Here is a 15,690-nt window from a genome sequence, read left to right as displayed (position 1 = left end):
TAACATTGACCTCTTTTTCAGGGATCCAGGATGCTTCGTGCATTTGAAGTTCGCCAGTGTCGACGATGCAAAGTTCTCTTCCTCGTCGACCACAGATTCGAAGTGGCTGTGAATGTGGAGGAAGAGGGACATCTCGTTTGTGAACAAGCTTTCGAGCATCTTTTTTGGACTTCGGACTTAAGTTTACCTCTTTTCATATTCTTCTTGTCCTAAATCAGTGCGAGAATGCGAATATACTCAATTTCTTCAGAAATATTCAAATTCAAAAATTAAAAAAAAAACTACGAATTAGGTTTTTAATATCTTATTTTGATCTACAAATCCTGGATCGTTCCATCGCGGAAAATATAATTTCACGAAAAAGAATTGCTTCGGTTTCCCATGCAAAATTCCTTAGAAGAATGAGTAATGATTCAAATCAAAGGTTTCAGATAACATTCTTAAAAATAGTAATACGAGTGGGAACATGAGGGCATTTTCAGGCGGTGGTTACGATCACTAACAACTAACTCCGAAAAAGCATGTTCCCTAAATCCAATGCTGCGATAGCCACAAAACGGAGTTTTATTGTATTGTAATACATGCAGGTTTCGCCACCATTTATGCTGGTGTCTAGTGCGTCTTCGAATCTCTTCTGTATGATTCCATGGTGTTTGGGGTCGCTGAGATGAACAGTAACACTTTCGATGCCGTTTAAATTAAAATTTAGCCATGCAACTTGGGGAACGGGAGATGTATATAAAAATGAGCGAAAATGACCGATATTTATGTCGAATCCATAGTTTGTGGAGTCCGTAAGTTGACGGTGGCAGTTTTGGTTCTACTCATATCCAAAATGAAACGTATTCTCCCCGTATGAAGACGAGTATTCTAGCTAATTTATAAAAAAAGAAAAGACTGAATAAAATTATTTGTTTAAAAGATTGCATATAAATCTGAGAATAAAAATAAAAATTACAGCAGAAAAAAGTGTAACGTAACAAAGACCTAAATCCCCTCCTCCCCCCTTGTCAGGCTTCGTAACGCAAGGCCGAACCCTCTCCCCCTTTGCCGCGTTACGTAATATGTGGACGACCCCTAAATGTGTCTTAATCACATATCCGTTAGATACAGAACAAATAAAGACATTTTAGTTGTTCTACTGACAGTCATTACATATAGTGTTTTTTCTTGAATGACCCTTGTGCACATTTCGGTTGCACACAGAACAAATCCAAGGACGTTTTTTTTTTTTGTCATCAATTAGAGGACAAATAGCACATCTCCTCCTTTTAGCTGGAGAATCTGTCTGCGGACGGTCTTCATTGATGTTCGCACCAGTTAGTCGTAACAATGACTGCCGAAGCCTACGAGAAAGTGTCTCGTATTCGCCCCTTAATTTTAGGTGATCTTGAATGTGAGTCATCCGAATACTCCTCATGAAGTCTCGCCTCTGAAGCCTTCTTGGTTCTTTGGAAAGATGGTAAAAAACAAGAATATTTAAGCATGCAACGTCCAATATTCTGTAGAAAATTGCAAGAAACCACCTTCTGCACGATCTGCTAGCTCGGAGTTCTGCACACACCTCCGTAACACTCCCCAAGAAAACCACAGAAAAAATGTAATGCAGAAAACAGATAGCGCAAGTACTATCCTGGAGAAAATTTCGACCCCAGAGGTCCGAAAACATCGAAACAACAAAGCGCATGGACACGAACACCTAGTCGCTACGAGATCTCAAGATCAACTGAAAATTGCCTCCGTTATGTTTTACGTCCCACGATTATGCCGGCTAGGATAAAGGAGACAGTGATTATGAGAAATAAATGAAATGGTGAAATGAAGAAAGTGGAAAGAAATGGGAGGACACCGAGTAATCCCAGGCACACGGTGCTTATCCAGGACAAGGTTCACTTTGCGTGGGCTCGGATCGAACCCAGGACCCCATGCACCAGAGGTGAACGCTCTACGACTGAGCCACCGCGGCCCCCTAGCAAGGTCAACTGAGAATAGACGACTGAAACCTCAGTGAAACAAAATATATATATTTTGTCCACAGCTAGAAATGTGCTAGGTCAAATTTGACCCCACGATAGTAGTTACGAGTTAAGTATGTAGTGATAACTTAGGAAAAAGATAAGTAAAAACTTAGATTTCTTAATAAAAATAACTTCGTATACTGTTTGTATATATATATATATATATATATATATATATATATATATATATATATATATATATAACGCAACAGCTGAATATAACGCAGTAGTATATATATCACGAGGGGACTGCGGTGGCTCAGTTAATAAAGTTTTCTCCTGTCGTCTCTTAAATTAAGTGTTGGATTCTCGTCTCGGTTTTATTCTCGAAGAATTATTTCTCTTCTCGTTTTATAAATTTATGCCTTGGCTTTCTTCTTAATTTTATCTAGAAATTAATTTTCCCCCGTTTCCTACCTTTCTTCATTCTAGCATTTCATTCATTTCTCATCATCATCGTCTCCTCTAGCCTAACCGGCATAAGCGTGGGACGTAAAACTGAAAGATTTCATTTTACTCTTCATTGTGTTCGTACAACCACTGTTATAAATTATGAACTTTTACTATGAATGATGTAATACTAAAACACTGGTGTCTAAGACTTCAGTGAATTTTTGCCCATGAGACTTGATAAATATCTTGTCTCAAAAATGAGACAAGAATTGTCGTTTCTCATCTCGTCTCTAACTTGGACATACACTTCTTGTCTTAACTCCTATATGAACATACACTTCTCGTCTCGTTTCCGAAACGACGCTAGAAATTTCTGTATCCTGCACATTACTTTTTTGCTTCTCCAAATACTAAATTTCTCAAATACCTTTCATGCCACTTGTTTGCATTTGCTTGATTCATCAAGTATTTAAAAGTTAAACTGAATTTAAATATTTCTCTTTGAAGTATAATCTCTTTCTAATCAGATATGTTTTATTTAAACGAAAAATTCTCTATGCGATCTAGCATGATGCAAAGATTTTACAAGAACCCGTAGTTATAAATCCTACTAACCTATTATTCTCTTGAAATTTTTGTCAGAAATATAATTTCTAAGAATTTGTTTTTTTATATAATACGTGTGTTTTGTATTACCATTATTCTGCGGACAATAACAATTTTAATGTGATAGGATTTAAGTTCTATATATATATATATATATATATATATATATATATATATATATATATATATATATATCTTCTTAGCACTTAGTGCGTATCATTCAAAATTACTATATATATGGTGTTTCAAAACAACACCGAGAACGTTCGGGAGCTGATTCCTGACACTAAGATAACACAAAAAGTATAGACCAACCTGTGTGCACAAATGCTTCCTTTGAGTTATAGACTGCCGAAAACGCGAAAAAATGAAATTTAAAGGTCCAAAACTATGGGACCTACCGTAATCGGGTCAAGACTTAAGTTAGGATCTAATATGTGCACTATCCAAATATCCATGTTTCAGAATCCTGCGGTACTTCCGCGACATTTTTTATAGAGGTTGTTGGTGAGTGTTTCAAATTATATGCCCGTAGCCAAATTCCTTCTATAAAATTTGTTGCGGAAGTACCGCACGATTCTGAAACATGTATTTTTGGATAGAGTACACGCTAGTTCCTAAGTGAAGTCTTGACCCGACTAGGTCCCATAGGTTTGGGGCTATGGACCATTAAAGTTCATTTTTTCATGTTTTCGACAGCCTATAACTCCGAAAGGAAGCATTTGTGCACCTAGGTTGGTCTATACTTTTTGTCTTATCTTGGTGTCAGGAATCACCTTCCAAACGTTGTTGGTGTTTTGAAACATCCTGTTTATATATCATGATTTACAAAAATGTCTGTAAAACGGCGTGTTTCTTTAAAAAAAAAAACTCTCGTGTCTCCACCCAGCACATTGTGCGCCTGCCTATCACTACTTTGTGTGACGTCACTCGCTACGGTGAAGGGTTTCTCTTGAGATTGTCTTGCCTTACCCCAATGAAAATCAAACAATATTTTCGCAAACAGCCACAGCTGGGGGACATAGAGTGGCACAGAGCGCACACAGCTCGCTGTATAGCTGCAAATACTTAGAACTATGAGACGTGAGACCCATGGACAACTATAGCTGCTCTCTTGTTACAAGGCGTTCAGTCAGGGAGACAACTTTGGTCTTGGTTGCCTCGCACCTACCAAGGTCAGTTTCTGCGACGGAAGGAAACAACAGCAACATAAAACTACTCCCTTCTGTTTACTTTTCACGAATATTTGTCACCTTCGTGGGTACGGGTCACGTACTGCGTAGATTTAAATTATATGTTTTTAAAGAATATATTCCCTATAAAGATATGAGTACTGAGAAGGAAAAAAAAACATGTAGCTATTTTTGTTCTCCGTTTTCTATTAGCCAGTGGAAGTGTGTATGGCTGTTTGAACACCCTTCTTGTAATTACTTAGAATTCACTTCGTCTTTTTAGTTAACCTTTGGGTATGAATAACACCGGGACAACTCGTGGTTATGATAGTGGCGTATTTTCGCGCCCGAAGGATTACGGAAATAATAAGTAATGTAGACTCCAATGCTTTTGAAACGGACAATGAAGGTAATTTGTAGGAAGATTCTAGCATCAATTTATGTGACACGCATCTACCTCTATCTATTTCGAAATACTGGGTGATATTAATAAAAATAAGTAACTACTCCTGAGAAGTCCTGCTCGTGAATCGGAGTAACTACAGCTGGAGTAATCTCCTCCCTCAATTTCGTATCAATAAAACCAGCCACTACTCAGGTCTAGACTGCTCCAGATTTATGAACGTTCACTTGCGTTTCTTCTACGCGTAGTAGTGAGTCGTATCAATAAAAGAAGTGATTACTCATTTCTTCCATCCGTCGCGCGGTAATTTCGTTGTTTTTAACCTATGGCGTAGTATCCTAAACGCCATGGAACGGGCAGGTAGCAAGAACAGTTTCAGTCAAAGTGCATTTGTATTATAAAAGAGTTTATAATGGTACTTTCAAAGTCACAGCTACCAGAAAGTAAACGAAGAAAAGCCGAAACTTTGAAGGTAATTACAGTGAAATGCAACGAAATACCAAATACATCTACAACTGAGATACAAATTCAAAAGAGAATCTTTAATATTCGAGCGAGAATAAAACAAAAATAAAAGAGAAGAAAAAACGGGATAGAAGAAAGTAACACTGAAACTACGGGAATGAACCTATTTGAGCTGATGGATGTTGATTCGAATCCAGCAATATCAAGATTAACACGACAAGCGCATATCACGTGTTGTCCAAGGTCTTTGTAGATTGTTTGGCTTTAAGAACGAAATCAGACACTTGACTCCTTTGTTTTCTTTTTAAAAAAGTCTAGCCACTCACGTCATAAAGCACGTCCATCTGATTGCGTTTTCCACACCATACCTGTCCCCTTTCGCCTTGACATAAACAAATACATTCTCATGTACACACCCTTTCTATCAACGTTGAGTTGAGTTGATTATTAGTTTAACGTCCTTTTCAGTAGCGTGCCTATATGAGACGGAACCCACTGATTAACGTGGAATCCGAACCACATGAGCTCCTGCCGGGAATCGAACGCGGGTCTCCTATGCCAAAGGCATGTACGCTAACCGCTTAGCCACGAAATAGCTCTTCCTATTAACGTATTACTCTCCAAAATACTAGGTTTCTTTAATGCTACTTGTGTATAGTCAAGTGCTCCGATAGCACCAGGAAATGTATATTGTTCTTGCCACTCTGCCTTTGCTGTTTGCATATTACGCACACTTCCGGAAACAATCCATTTTCAGGTAGTCATAGACACAGTACTTTGAGCCACACCAGAATCCCCTGACATTCCGACCTGGAATCCCGGATCACTCACGTAACGCAAGAAAACCAAGGGCACCGATTTCTCTGTAAATTTGGGGGGGGGGCATTCAGATGCAGAAGGTACATATATCAGGATTTTAAGACAAATTGCACTCTAATTATGCCAAATATTGTATATTCATAAATACAATAGGGGGCCCACATGAGCTTTGGGGGGCCCGGGCTCCCTGGCCCCCACAGGATCGGCGCCCTTGAAGAAAACCCGCATCTTTTCATCATTACGTAGTGCACCACCCCGAATTTCGGTTGATTCTCCTTAAAAAATGTGCTAACTACTCTACATTTTCTTTCATAAACTTATAATGGTTTTTGTAATCTCCATTTCTAACATTTCTATGCAGTTTATAAGTTTTTCTACGTAGTAAAACAATCATATTCTCTGCCATATTTCGCACGGAGTCACCTATTTAGCTTGCTCCACAAATTTGGAGAGGTTACTAGCATCACAGAGGAGTCTTGGATTTTTATTGATATCAAACGCGAAATAGTTACTCGGCTCGAGAATAGAGGTGTGTTTTCTTTAGAAGGGCGGGGCTTCTCCGAGGTCAGCCGAGACGAGTAGTGCTCAGTTCTCTTTTATTGATACCAATGCGAGTAACTACTACAAATTAGGGAATAACGAGTGACTTCTCCGTTTTATTGATATTACCCACTGTGTGGTATACAATATACGGAATTCAAGATGGCTGCCATGATGTACACTAAATCATTTAACGCTGTTTCTACACCAATGCCAAATTGTAACATTTTCGTTTACTCCGTTCATGCGTCTCTTTGTTACTGCCCTGTCACAATACATTTTTTCTATTAGATACATATGTCAAACATAGCATTCCCTGTCCCAAACAGATGATGTGTAAAAAATGAGTTCACATTCTCATTTGGGAGAATATTCAAGCCTAGGTTGAAGTGTAAAATCATAACCTTTCACATTTAAAACAATGTTGTGTGATATGCAATATGGCGGAATTCACGTACTGCGCAGATTTAAATGGTACGCTGTGTCAAGTATATATTCCCTATAAAGATATGAGTACTCAGAAGGAAACATCCACTCCAAATCAGTGCGTCTACGCATGTCGTTATTATTGTTCTGTCCCAATGACTTGTATACAGATCCACATATGTCTTCTCACAGCAACATTATACTAATCTTTTCCACAGAATATTTTTCATTCTATACTTTGATCCAGGGGTAGAAATGAAATTTTAGAACTAAGGGGAAAGTCAATAATAGATAGAGTTTGATTAGGCTATGTATCAAGAATACAAACTCAGAGAGTCGGAAGTGCAAACAAACTTTAATGGAGAACGACTTAAGCAATAGCGATTGTTGCAGAACAATCAACAGCCAAACAAAACTAATTTCACCATTCAAATTTCCTATTTGTTACTAATAACTACAGATATTTTTCCATCTTTTGCACAAACACTTCAACTTACTAAGGGGATACTTTCCCCTTGTGCATGCCTGATTTCCACTGTTGCTTTCATCTCAGGCTTTTTACACGTGGACCGTATTTACGGGCAATTTTGACGCTGGGCCCTTTTGACTCGTGTCTTTTTGTCGCGGGGTCCTTTCGCCCGGACCTTTTCCACGCGGGGCCGTTTTGACTCAGGCCCTTTTGACCCTGGCTCTTTTGACGCAGGGCCCTTTTAACTCGAGCCCTTTTGACCCGGGCAATTTTGACGCGGGGCCGTTTTTACTCAGGGCCTTTTGTCGCGAGGCCCTTTTACCCGAGCCCTTTTGACCTGCGCTCTTGTAACTCGGGGCCGTTTCTACTCGGGCCCGTTTGACGCAGGGCCCTTTTGACTCTTGTCTTTTTTCTCGCAGAACCCTATTCACCCGGGACCCTTTGACGCAGGGCCGGTTTGACTCGGACACTTTTGTTGCGGAGACTTTTGACCCGGACCTTTTGGCTAAGGCCTTCTTGTAGCGGGGCCCGTTTTGACATGGGCCATTTGACATAAGGCCCTTTTGAGTCGGGGTCCTTTTGACTCGGGATCTTTTGACGCAGGGCCCTTTTAACTAGAGTCGTTTTGACCCGGGCCCTTTTGATGGGGGCCGTTTAAACGGGGGCCCTTTTTTCGCGGAGACCCTTTCACCCGGGCCCTTTAGACTCGAGCCCTTTGGTCGTCGAGATCTTTTGACCCCGGGCCGTTTAGACTCAGGCACTTTTGTCGTGGAGTCCTTTTATCCGGGCCCTTTTGACCAGGGCTCTTTTCACGCAGAGCCGTTTTTACTCGGGCCCGTTTGACGCAGAGCCGTTTTGACTCGGGTCTTTTTGTCGCGGGACCTTCTGACCCGAGTCTTTTTGACTCGGGCCTTTTTGTAGCGTACCCCTTTTGGTACGGTCCATTTGACGTAGGGCCTTTTTGACTCTACCCCTCTTAACACGGGGTCCTTTTGAATCTGGTCATTTTGTCGCGGAGAACATTGGACCAAGGCCTTTTTCACGCTGGGCTGTTTTGAAACGGGACCTTTTGAGGCGGGGTCCATTTGACCCGGGCTCTTTTGACGCAGTGCCCTTTAAACTCGAGACCTTTTGAGCCGGATCATTTTGACCAGGGATTGTTTTGGCTCGTGCCTTTTGTCGCGGAAACATTTTGACCCAAGCCTTTTTGACGCGGAGCCGTTCTCACTCGGGCCCTTTTGAGCGGGCCCTCTTGACCGGGCCTCTTTTGACCCAGGGCCACTTTGTCGCGGGCCCTTTTGACCCGGCTCCCTTTGACGCGGGGCAGTTTGGACTCGGGCCCTTTTGGCACAGGGCCTTTTGTCGTGAAGATCTTATGACCCGGGGCTGTTTTTAGTCGGGGCCTTTTGTCGCGGGTGGCCATTTACCCGGGTTCTTTTGACAGGATACCTTTTGACCTGGGCTCTTTTCACGCGGGGCCGTTTTTACTCGAGAAAGTTTGACGCAGGACCCTTTTGACTCGGGTCTTTTTTGTCGCAGGACCCTTTTGAGCCGGATCCATTTGACGCGGGGCCGTTTTGACTCGTTCACTTTTGTTGAGGAGATCTTTCGACCAGGTCCCTTTTGACTCGGGCTCTTCTGTAGCGGGTCTCGTTTTGACACGGGTCTATTTGACGCAGGGCCCTTTTGACGTGGGCCCGTTTTGCCTTGAGCCCTTTCCTCGCCCTTTTGTCTGGCCCTTTTGACATAGAACCATATATATAACACAGCAGCTGAAATTCCTGGGGCAGGCGGCGGGTATGAGTAAATTGATTATTAATCGATCCCTGGCGCAGTAAAATTAGTTACGCTACTGGTCATATCTCTTTCTTTCTCTTCTCTCTACATCGTGTCTGGAGATGAATGTTCTGACTAATAGGCTACAGCGGCCATTTTTAAAAAGTAAGAAGATATATGCTACCAATTATAAATGTTATGAATTTAAACAATATATATAAGGCAATAAATCGAAAAACTCTATATGGGCCTTTTACCCCCCCCCCCTCCCGTTGGAAAAAATTCTGCTGGTGTTAGTGATTATCATGTTTCTTAGTTACTGTATTATATTGTGCTATACATACAATAAATACTTCTGTGTTTTATTTAATAATACGAACCTTATTTATGTTTATTACGGCCCTTGCTTGACGACAGCGAAACATATTCACGCTCAGTGTAATTAGATTCCATTCTCAAATAAGGTCAGTGAAGCGAATGAAATAATTCACGCACATATTTAGGACTTAGAAAAGTGTCTTGCGAACATGTCGTAGGAAATAAAGAGTAAAAAGCGCTAGTAGCAATTGTTAGCAGTTATTAATTTAACATATAAGACAATAAATTGAAAAACTGAGAATACGAATCTTTTCAGAGATGGCAGTGTACTGACGGTTCAAATCTGTGCCTTTACTCCCTATACCTACGTTATTTCCCTAGTCAAAATAAAAACTCTTCAAAATTAATCACAATTTCTTATGCAACCATCCCTTCCTTGGTGTACTGCGCCGTCACATACCCGTCACGGCGATGTAAAGGCACTTTTGGCGACGAGGATACATAGACGTAATATACGTAGTAATTTATATCTGATAAATAGAAAAGATCTGATAAAAAAGAAACTGAAATAAACAATTTTACTCCAACAACCTATTGTATAAATGAAGTTAAGTCTAATATCACTCAAACTTATAATATACTGCCTTCAAAGTTGAAGGTTACAAAATTGATTTTTAGGATATTTTTTTTGAAAATTGGGAAAAGTTATTTTTGCCTCCTTAGCACTCGAACATCTATCAAAACTGTTCCGTAATGTTTTTTTTTTTATTTCCTTTTTGAAATGGAACACAAATTTTATTTATTTCGTTTCCCACATGTTCGTAGATCCTGTCAATATCAGGACCTACCCAGAAAGATCCAAACGTCCATGTCCCTTCCTCAAAATATTATATAATTTAAAATTGTTTTATTCAATGTCCAAGAACACTCACTAACATAAATTAAAAACAAGTTTTAATTAACATAAATTAAGAGCAAGAAGTATGCCCTCGGCGTTGAGGAGTAAGTGATAATCTTTTCAGAGACAAACTCTCAGATGCGAGGGCACCATGATCATTTTTGATGTACATGAAGGTTTGCAGATGTTAGGCTTTACATTTGTCGCATTGCGGCCGCAGTGGCTTATTGGTAGAGCGCTCACCTTTGGTGCTTCTAGTCCGTGGTTTGATCCTAGCTCTTCCAAGTGGACTTTGTGGTATACAGACACCTCATGCGTGGTTCTTTAGGGTTTTCGTGTTTTTATTTACTTTCGTCATTCTATTATTTATTTATTTATTTATACATATTCCCCACATCACCGGTATCTAACGCCTTAAACCCATCACATGTGGGGATAACGTCCCTCGGCGATCACATTATCCGAAGAAATAAGGAAGGTAGGAAGGAAGAGGCCTGGGACTCGGAAGTTAGGTACTATCCCGGTTTGATGTGAATGAGGAAATACTTCACTCAGGACTCGTCTGAAAAAGCTCTTACACCTTTTCGATCGAGTGCACCCGCAAGGCATCGAACTCGGGACCTCTGGCGACAAAGCTGAGAGCGTTAGCAACTACGCTACGCGGGACAACTCCACCATTATTATCTATCTCATCATCACCGTCTCCCTTAGATTTGGTGCATAAAATTGTGACATTGAAAAAGAAAAATTGTATCCACATTTGCTCTAAAAACTTTATATCTTCTAATGAGGAAAATATATTCTAAAATTTGCTAACAACAGTATATTAATACGCTAGAGTAATTTCTATTTTCCATAAAACATTGAAAAGTCAGGAACAAAATGTCTATCCCGCTTTTGCCATATTCGCTCCTACTTACATTAGGTAAGTAAATTGAAGCCTGCATTTGGGTTTTTGGGTAGAATTTTCACGAAAGGCGAAATGTAGAATCTTAATAACTGTTGATAATCAAGCTCACTGTTAACAATTTGTACATTAATAGTAATAATATATGATAGATTCAGAAAAAATCTTATTTGTTATTATTTCGCTATATTTATCGGAATAGTTTATTTCATAAAATAACAATAGTAATAAACTTCAGTTAACATTTCTGCGATCATCTCTAAAAAAAAATTCGGACGATAATATTAATTATATTGGGATAGATATAAATTGTTTAGGTGAGTTTCGTTTCCCCCTTTCCTAACCTTGTTAGAAAAATATTGTCTACAAAAAAATTAAATTTAATTGCAAATCATCATTAGCGCAGAATATCATTTGACCAATCTTTATCATTTGACAAATTCACAAGTTGAAAAAAAAAGGAAAAAAAGAAAATAAATCCACGAAATGAAGAAAGAATCGAAGTCTTCCTTCCAGATAAAAAGTAGAGGCACAAAAAGAGGTACCGCTGATGAATAAAGCTCTGAAAACTATTAGAATTGGATGCGTGTAAACGGGTACACGTATTTCATCAGAAGCAACCTATCGGTCATAAGAAAATCGATGGTCTTGTAGGTACCGCCAAAGTGCATCAGAAGCTCAAACCTAAGAAGGAGGAGGAGAGAACGCGGTAGCTCAGTGGTAAAATGCTCACATCTGGTCCGAGAGGCCCTTCGATCCCAAATCGTATGAATTTCTGGTGGGCAACATCGTTTTCCCATGAGTTTTCTCAGAGCTTTCCCCGTTTCCTTCCAGCTTTCATAAAAATTCACTTTCAAATTATCGAATTTTAAACTGGAAATTTCATTTTATTCTATTTTTAAATATCTGTATTGTATCTATCTGTATAAAATTGATTGCTTTTAAAGTGTTAATTATTTTTATTACTATTGTGTACATAAAAATCTGAAAACTATGTAAAGCTAAACAAATTGAATTAGTGTAGAGACTGTAATTTTTGTAGTTACAGTACACTTATGTAAAATTAAGCCCAACTTACTTATTAGTGAGAAGCTAAAATAGAATAATTATAATTAAGTTGAAGGGTAAGGGGAAAAAACAAGGAATGTCCATGTATGTGCTTTTTCGGGTGCTTTGCCCTATCTGTTGGTGACTCTTGGTTCTATTTGACTGTATATGCCATGCATGCGTAGATGTAGAAATGTCCATATAAAATGGGCAAAAGATTTAACTAACCCTATTCTTCTTACGCGGTTTGCAATATTAAAACGCCGTTTTCTCGAAAATGCAATTTTGTGACATTCCTTCTTTTTCCCCCTTACCCTTCATTGTAATATTTTGTTGCCATGTTGAACCTGTATCCGCAAGATCTAGGATTCAAAACGATTATAGCAGGGTCACCTGTCTCTCTGTTAGGCCCATCATGCACCCCTGAATTCTCGTGTCATCCTACAAGAAAGAAAAAAAAACTAGCAATGACTTTCAATACCGATGAGATAGGAGGGAAACGAAGAGAATTTAGGGCTGTATCAAGAACCTAAGTGGGTGGTGAACGTGTCTACTCCAAATTATATTGAATACTGTAATAAGACTCATGAGTACATGTTCTACAAGCAAGAAAATATTACATCTCCTCTTCTTTCTAGGTAAGGCATAGCTTGAAATATTTGAAGGATCAGGGGGAAGAACGCTTTCAGTCCATTTAATGAAATTTTTCAGGAGAGGAAAAAAAGCAAGTTATTCATTAAATAACCATTGTAATTACATTGTTAGAAAAATAGTTTCAAGTTTATATCAAGGTAAATATTGTATATATGTAAAGAAAAACTTATTTTTACAGCAAATTAGAAAATTGGTGTTGGAGATATCGATTTTTTTTGGGACTGAAAGCGTTCTTCCCCCTGGCCCTTCATTTGACTTTTGTTTAATTTATGCATTTTTTAAATGTAAACTTCATCTATTCGTTTTTCTTAATCATCTATGTTTCAGTACTACCTCCTAACCTTTCATTGCGTCTAATCAAATTTCGACTGCTTATCGGTATTCAACCTCCGGGTTCCATAGGCAATAGAGTTAGTTAGTAGTTTTTTTTTTTTTTTTTTTTTTTTTTTAATCGTTGCGTCTCGTACCCTACGCACAATATATAGATGATTCATTTTGAAGTGGTTAAGCTTGCTCATGCTCCAGTGACTACAGAATTTCTCATCATAGTACCCTTTCTTAGAGTTGCCAATTATTCAAATTAACAGAATCATATTTAAAAAAAATACTTCGTAATAACATGTAAGTTTACGAAATGTATAGTGGTGCATATTTGAATATTATAATTTTATACATAGTACATAAAGGTAAAATCTAGGTTATTGAGTAATAAATCTTTAAAGATATGTTGATTATGCCTAACTTATTTACATAGTCTTATAAACTGTTGAAACCAAACTTCCGAAAACAAAGTGCTCCTACATGGTAACGTCTTTTCGGCTTTATTAAGAAAGTCACATAAGGATCCTTTTTCTTCCTGTTACTGTGTTTCTATAAAAATAAGAACCAACTAGAAAATAAGCCCTGGCATAACTTGTGAGATTGCTAGTAATATATGCCCTTCTCCAAGAATACGGCACACAGCAACGATAATATCGGTGGAAGCGCCGATAATGTCGGCGGTGAAATCGACTTCAATGTACTCAAATCGTAGGTTGCACACGCCACCGACATTATCGACCGATCCTCCGACACGTAGATGCTGTCGGCCAAGCCCCCGATTTTGTCGGGTGCAATGTTTTCTTATGATTGGATGCACATGCGGCCGATAATGTCGGCCGGCCACTGTGTTAGATGAAGAGAATGAGTGACAAGGCGCTGTGTATTCTTGTTTCGTTCTTATCTTTGGAATTTTGTTGTTTCCATTTTTTTCTATTACAATTGTATAATAATATTATTATTATCTTGTCCTATAAACAACTTCGGAACAGCTTTTTATATTTTACAGTCTCTGTTTTGGAGTAGCTAATTCCTTTTATTAAATAAGTATAAAATGTGGGAAGTCTGAAAAGTACTGGTTTCCCTCTAAATAGCTATTACCAAATAGAATATAGGAAATTTAGATAACCAATTTCTTGATTATTTTCCACTCTTTTTTTTCTCTCTCTCTCTCTCTCTTTCTCACACACACAACACTCTTTGATGGTATATTTTAAAATCTATTAATGCATTTAAATTTTAATACATTTTGGAAATTAATTTAAGCGTAATTTTCAAAGTTTGATACACTGTGAATCAGGCACGTAGCCAAGGGGGATCCGAAGGGTCCGGACCCCCCCCCCCTTCGAGACCGGAAATGAAAAAAATAAGGAAGGACGAAACAAAATGAAATGAGAAAAAGAAGGATCAGCGTTAAAAAAAACTACAGGAAGCTTTTGGTTACTCTTTCTTATTAGGAGATATGTATTACTTGCAATACATGGTGGCGAGGTAAGCGAGATATCCTGGAAGAGTCAGGGAATTTGAAATTTCAAGAAAAGTTACGGAATTCTCAGATTCTGCTACTAGTCAGGGAGATTTTAAGCTTCCAAAAGCATAGTGCCGTTGTGTAACAGTGTGGCCATTTTTTTAATCATAATTTTTCGTCATCGCATCCTTGCAGTATCAAACATGTTATTTCAAGAACAATTTTCTACTGCTCCTTTAATAACCTGTCATTTAGAACCGACAGTAGTTGACGGAATAATACAAACAAAAAATTATGTGGAAAGAAATCTCTGTTAGAATTTAATTCAACAGAGAAAGGAATGCAGCTATTGTAAAGTAGTTTATAAGACATTGTTGAATATGTACTTTTTATAATAGTTGAGGTCATAATGAAAGGAAAATTGTTATATTTGAATAAACAGAGGAAGGACGTATATATTGTAAAATCTTTTTCAGTACGTTTTTTATTATTATTTTACTCGAGATTTCTTCAGAGTTTTTTATTAAAATACTTACTAACATATCATCACTTTATTGTCCTAACAAACCAATACATGTTGATAATAAAGTAGTTTAGATTGATCAATCTCCTGGGCCTTCAGAATTTCATATCCTCCCCTCCCCTGTTACGAAATCCTGGCTAAAAGAACCAATATATGTTCCAGAAAATAGTTTAGAATGATCAAGCCCCTGGTGTGATGACCACAGTATTTCATGTCGCGGACCCCCCCCCCCTCTTCACGAAATCCTGGCTACGTGCCTGTGTGAACATAAGCATATGGAAAAAATCCTGATTATTATTACTTCCTTTTATTTTCATCAGAATTGTGTGCAAGATCACTTTTCCCGGTCCCACTCAATAAGCAATGATTGAATAGAATATTTGTTGACAAGTCAAAATAGGATTATTATTATTTTGTAACGAAACCAGCACAATCAAACACTCTTTGCAAAGCTTCAAGGACAAGTGACT

General features: G+C 38.4%; 1 protein-coding gene across 1 annotated transcript in view; it reads left to right on the top strand.

The window, feature by feature from the left end:
- Positions 1-1,332: 1,332 nt before the first annotated feature.
- Rgk3 (Rad, Gem/Kir family member 3) overlaps positions 1,333-15,690 on the top strand; it is a 145,521-nt gene continuing 131,163 nt past the window's right edge. Inside the window, exon 1 of the mRNA XM_081746750.1 lies at positions 1,333-1,396. Coding sequence (XP_081602876.1) covers positions 1,333-1,396 — 64 coding nt within the window. The remainder of the gene's footprint in view (positions 1,397-15,690) is intronic.

Source organism: Thermobia domestica, chromosome 18 (genome assembly GCF_964235325.1).
Source record: "Thermobia domestica chromosome 18, izTheDome1.hap1.1, whole genome shotgun sequence".
Lineage (NCBI taxonomy): Eukaryota > Metazoa > Arthropoda > Insecta > Zygentoma > Lepismatidae > Thermobia > Thermobia domestica.
This window is presented reverse-complemented; position numbering and strand designations above follow the sequence as displayed.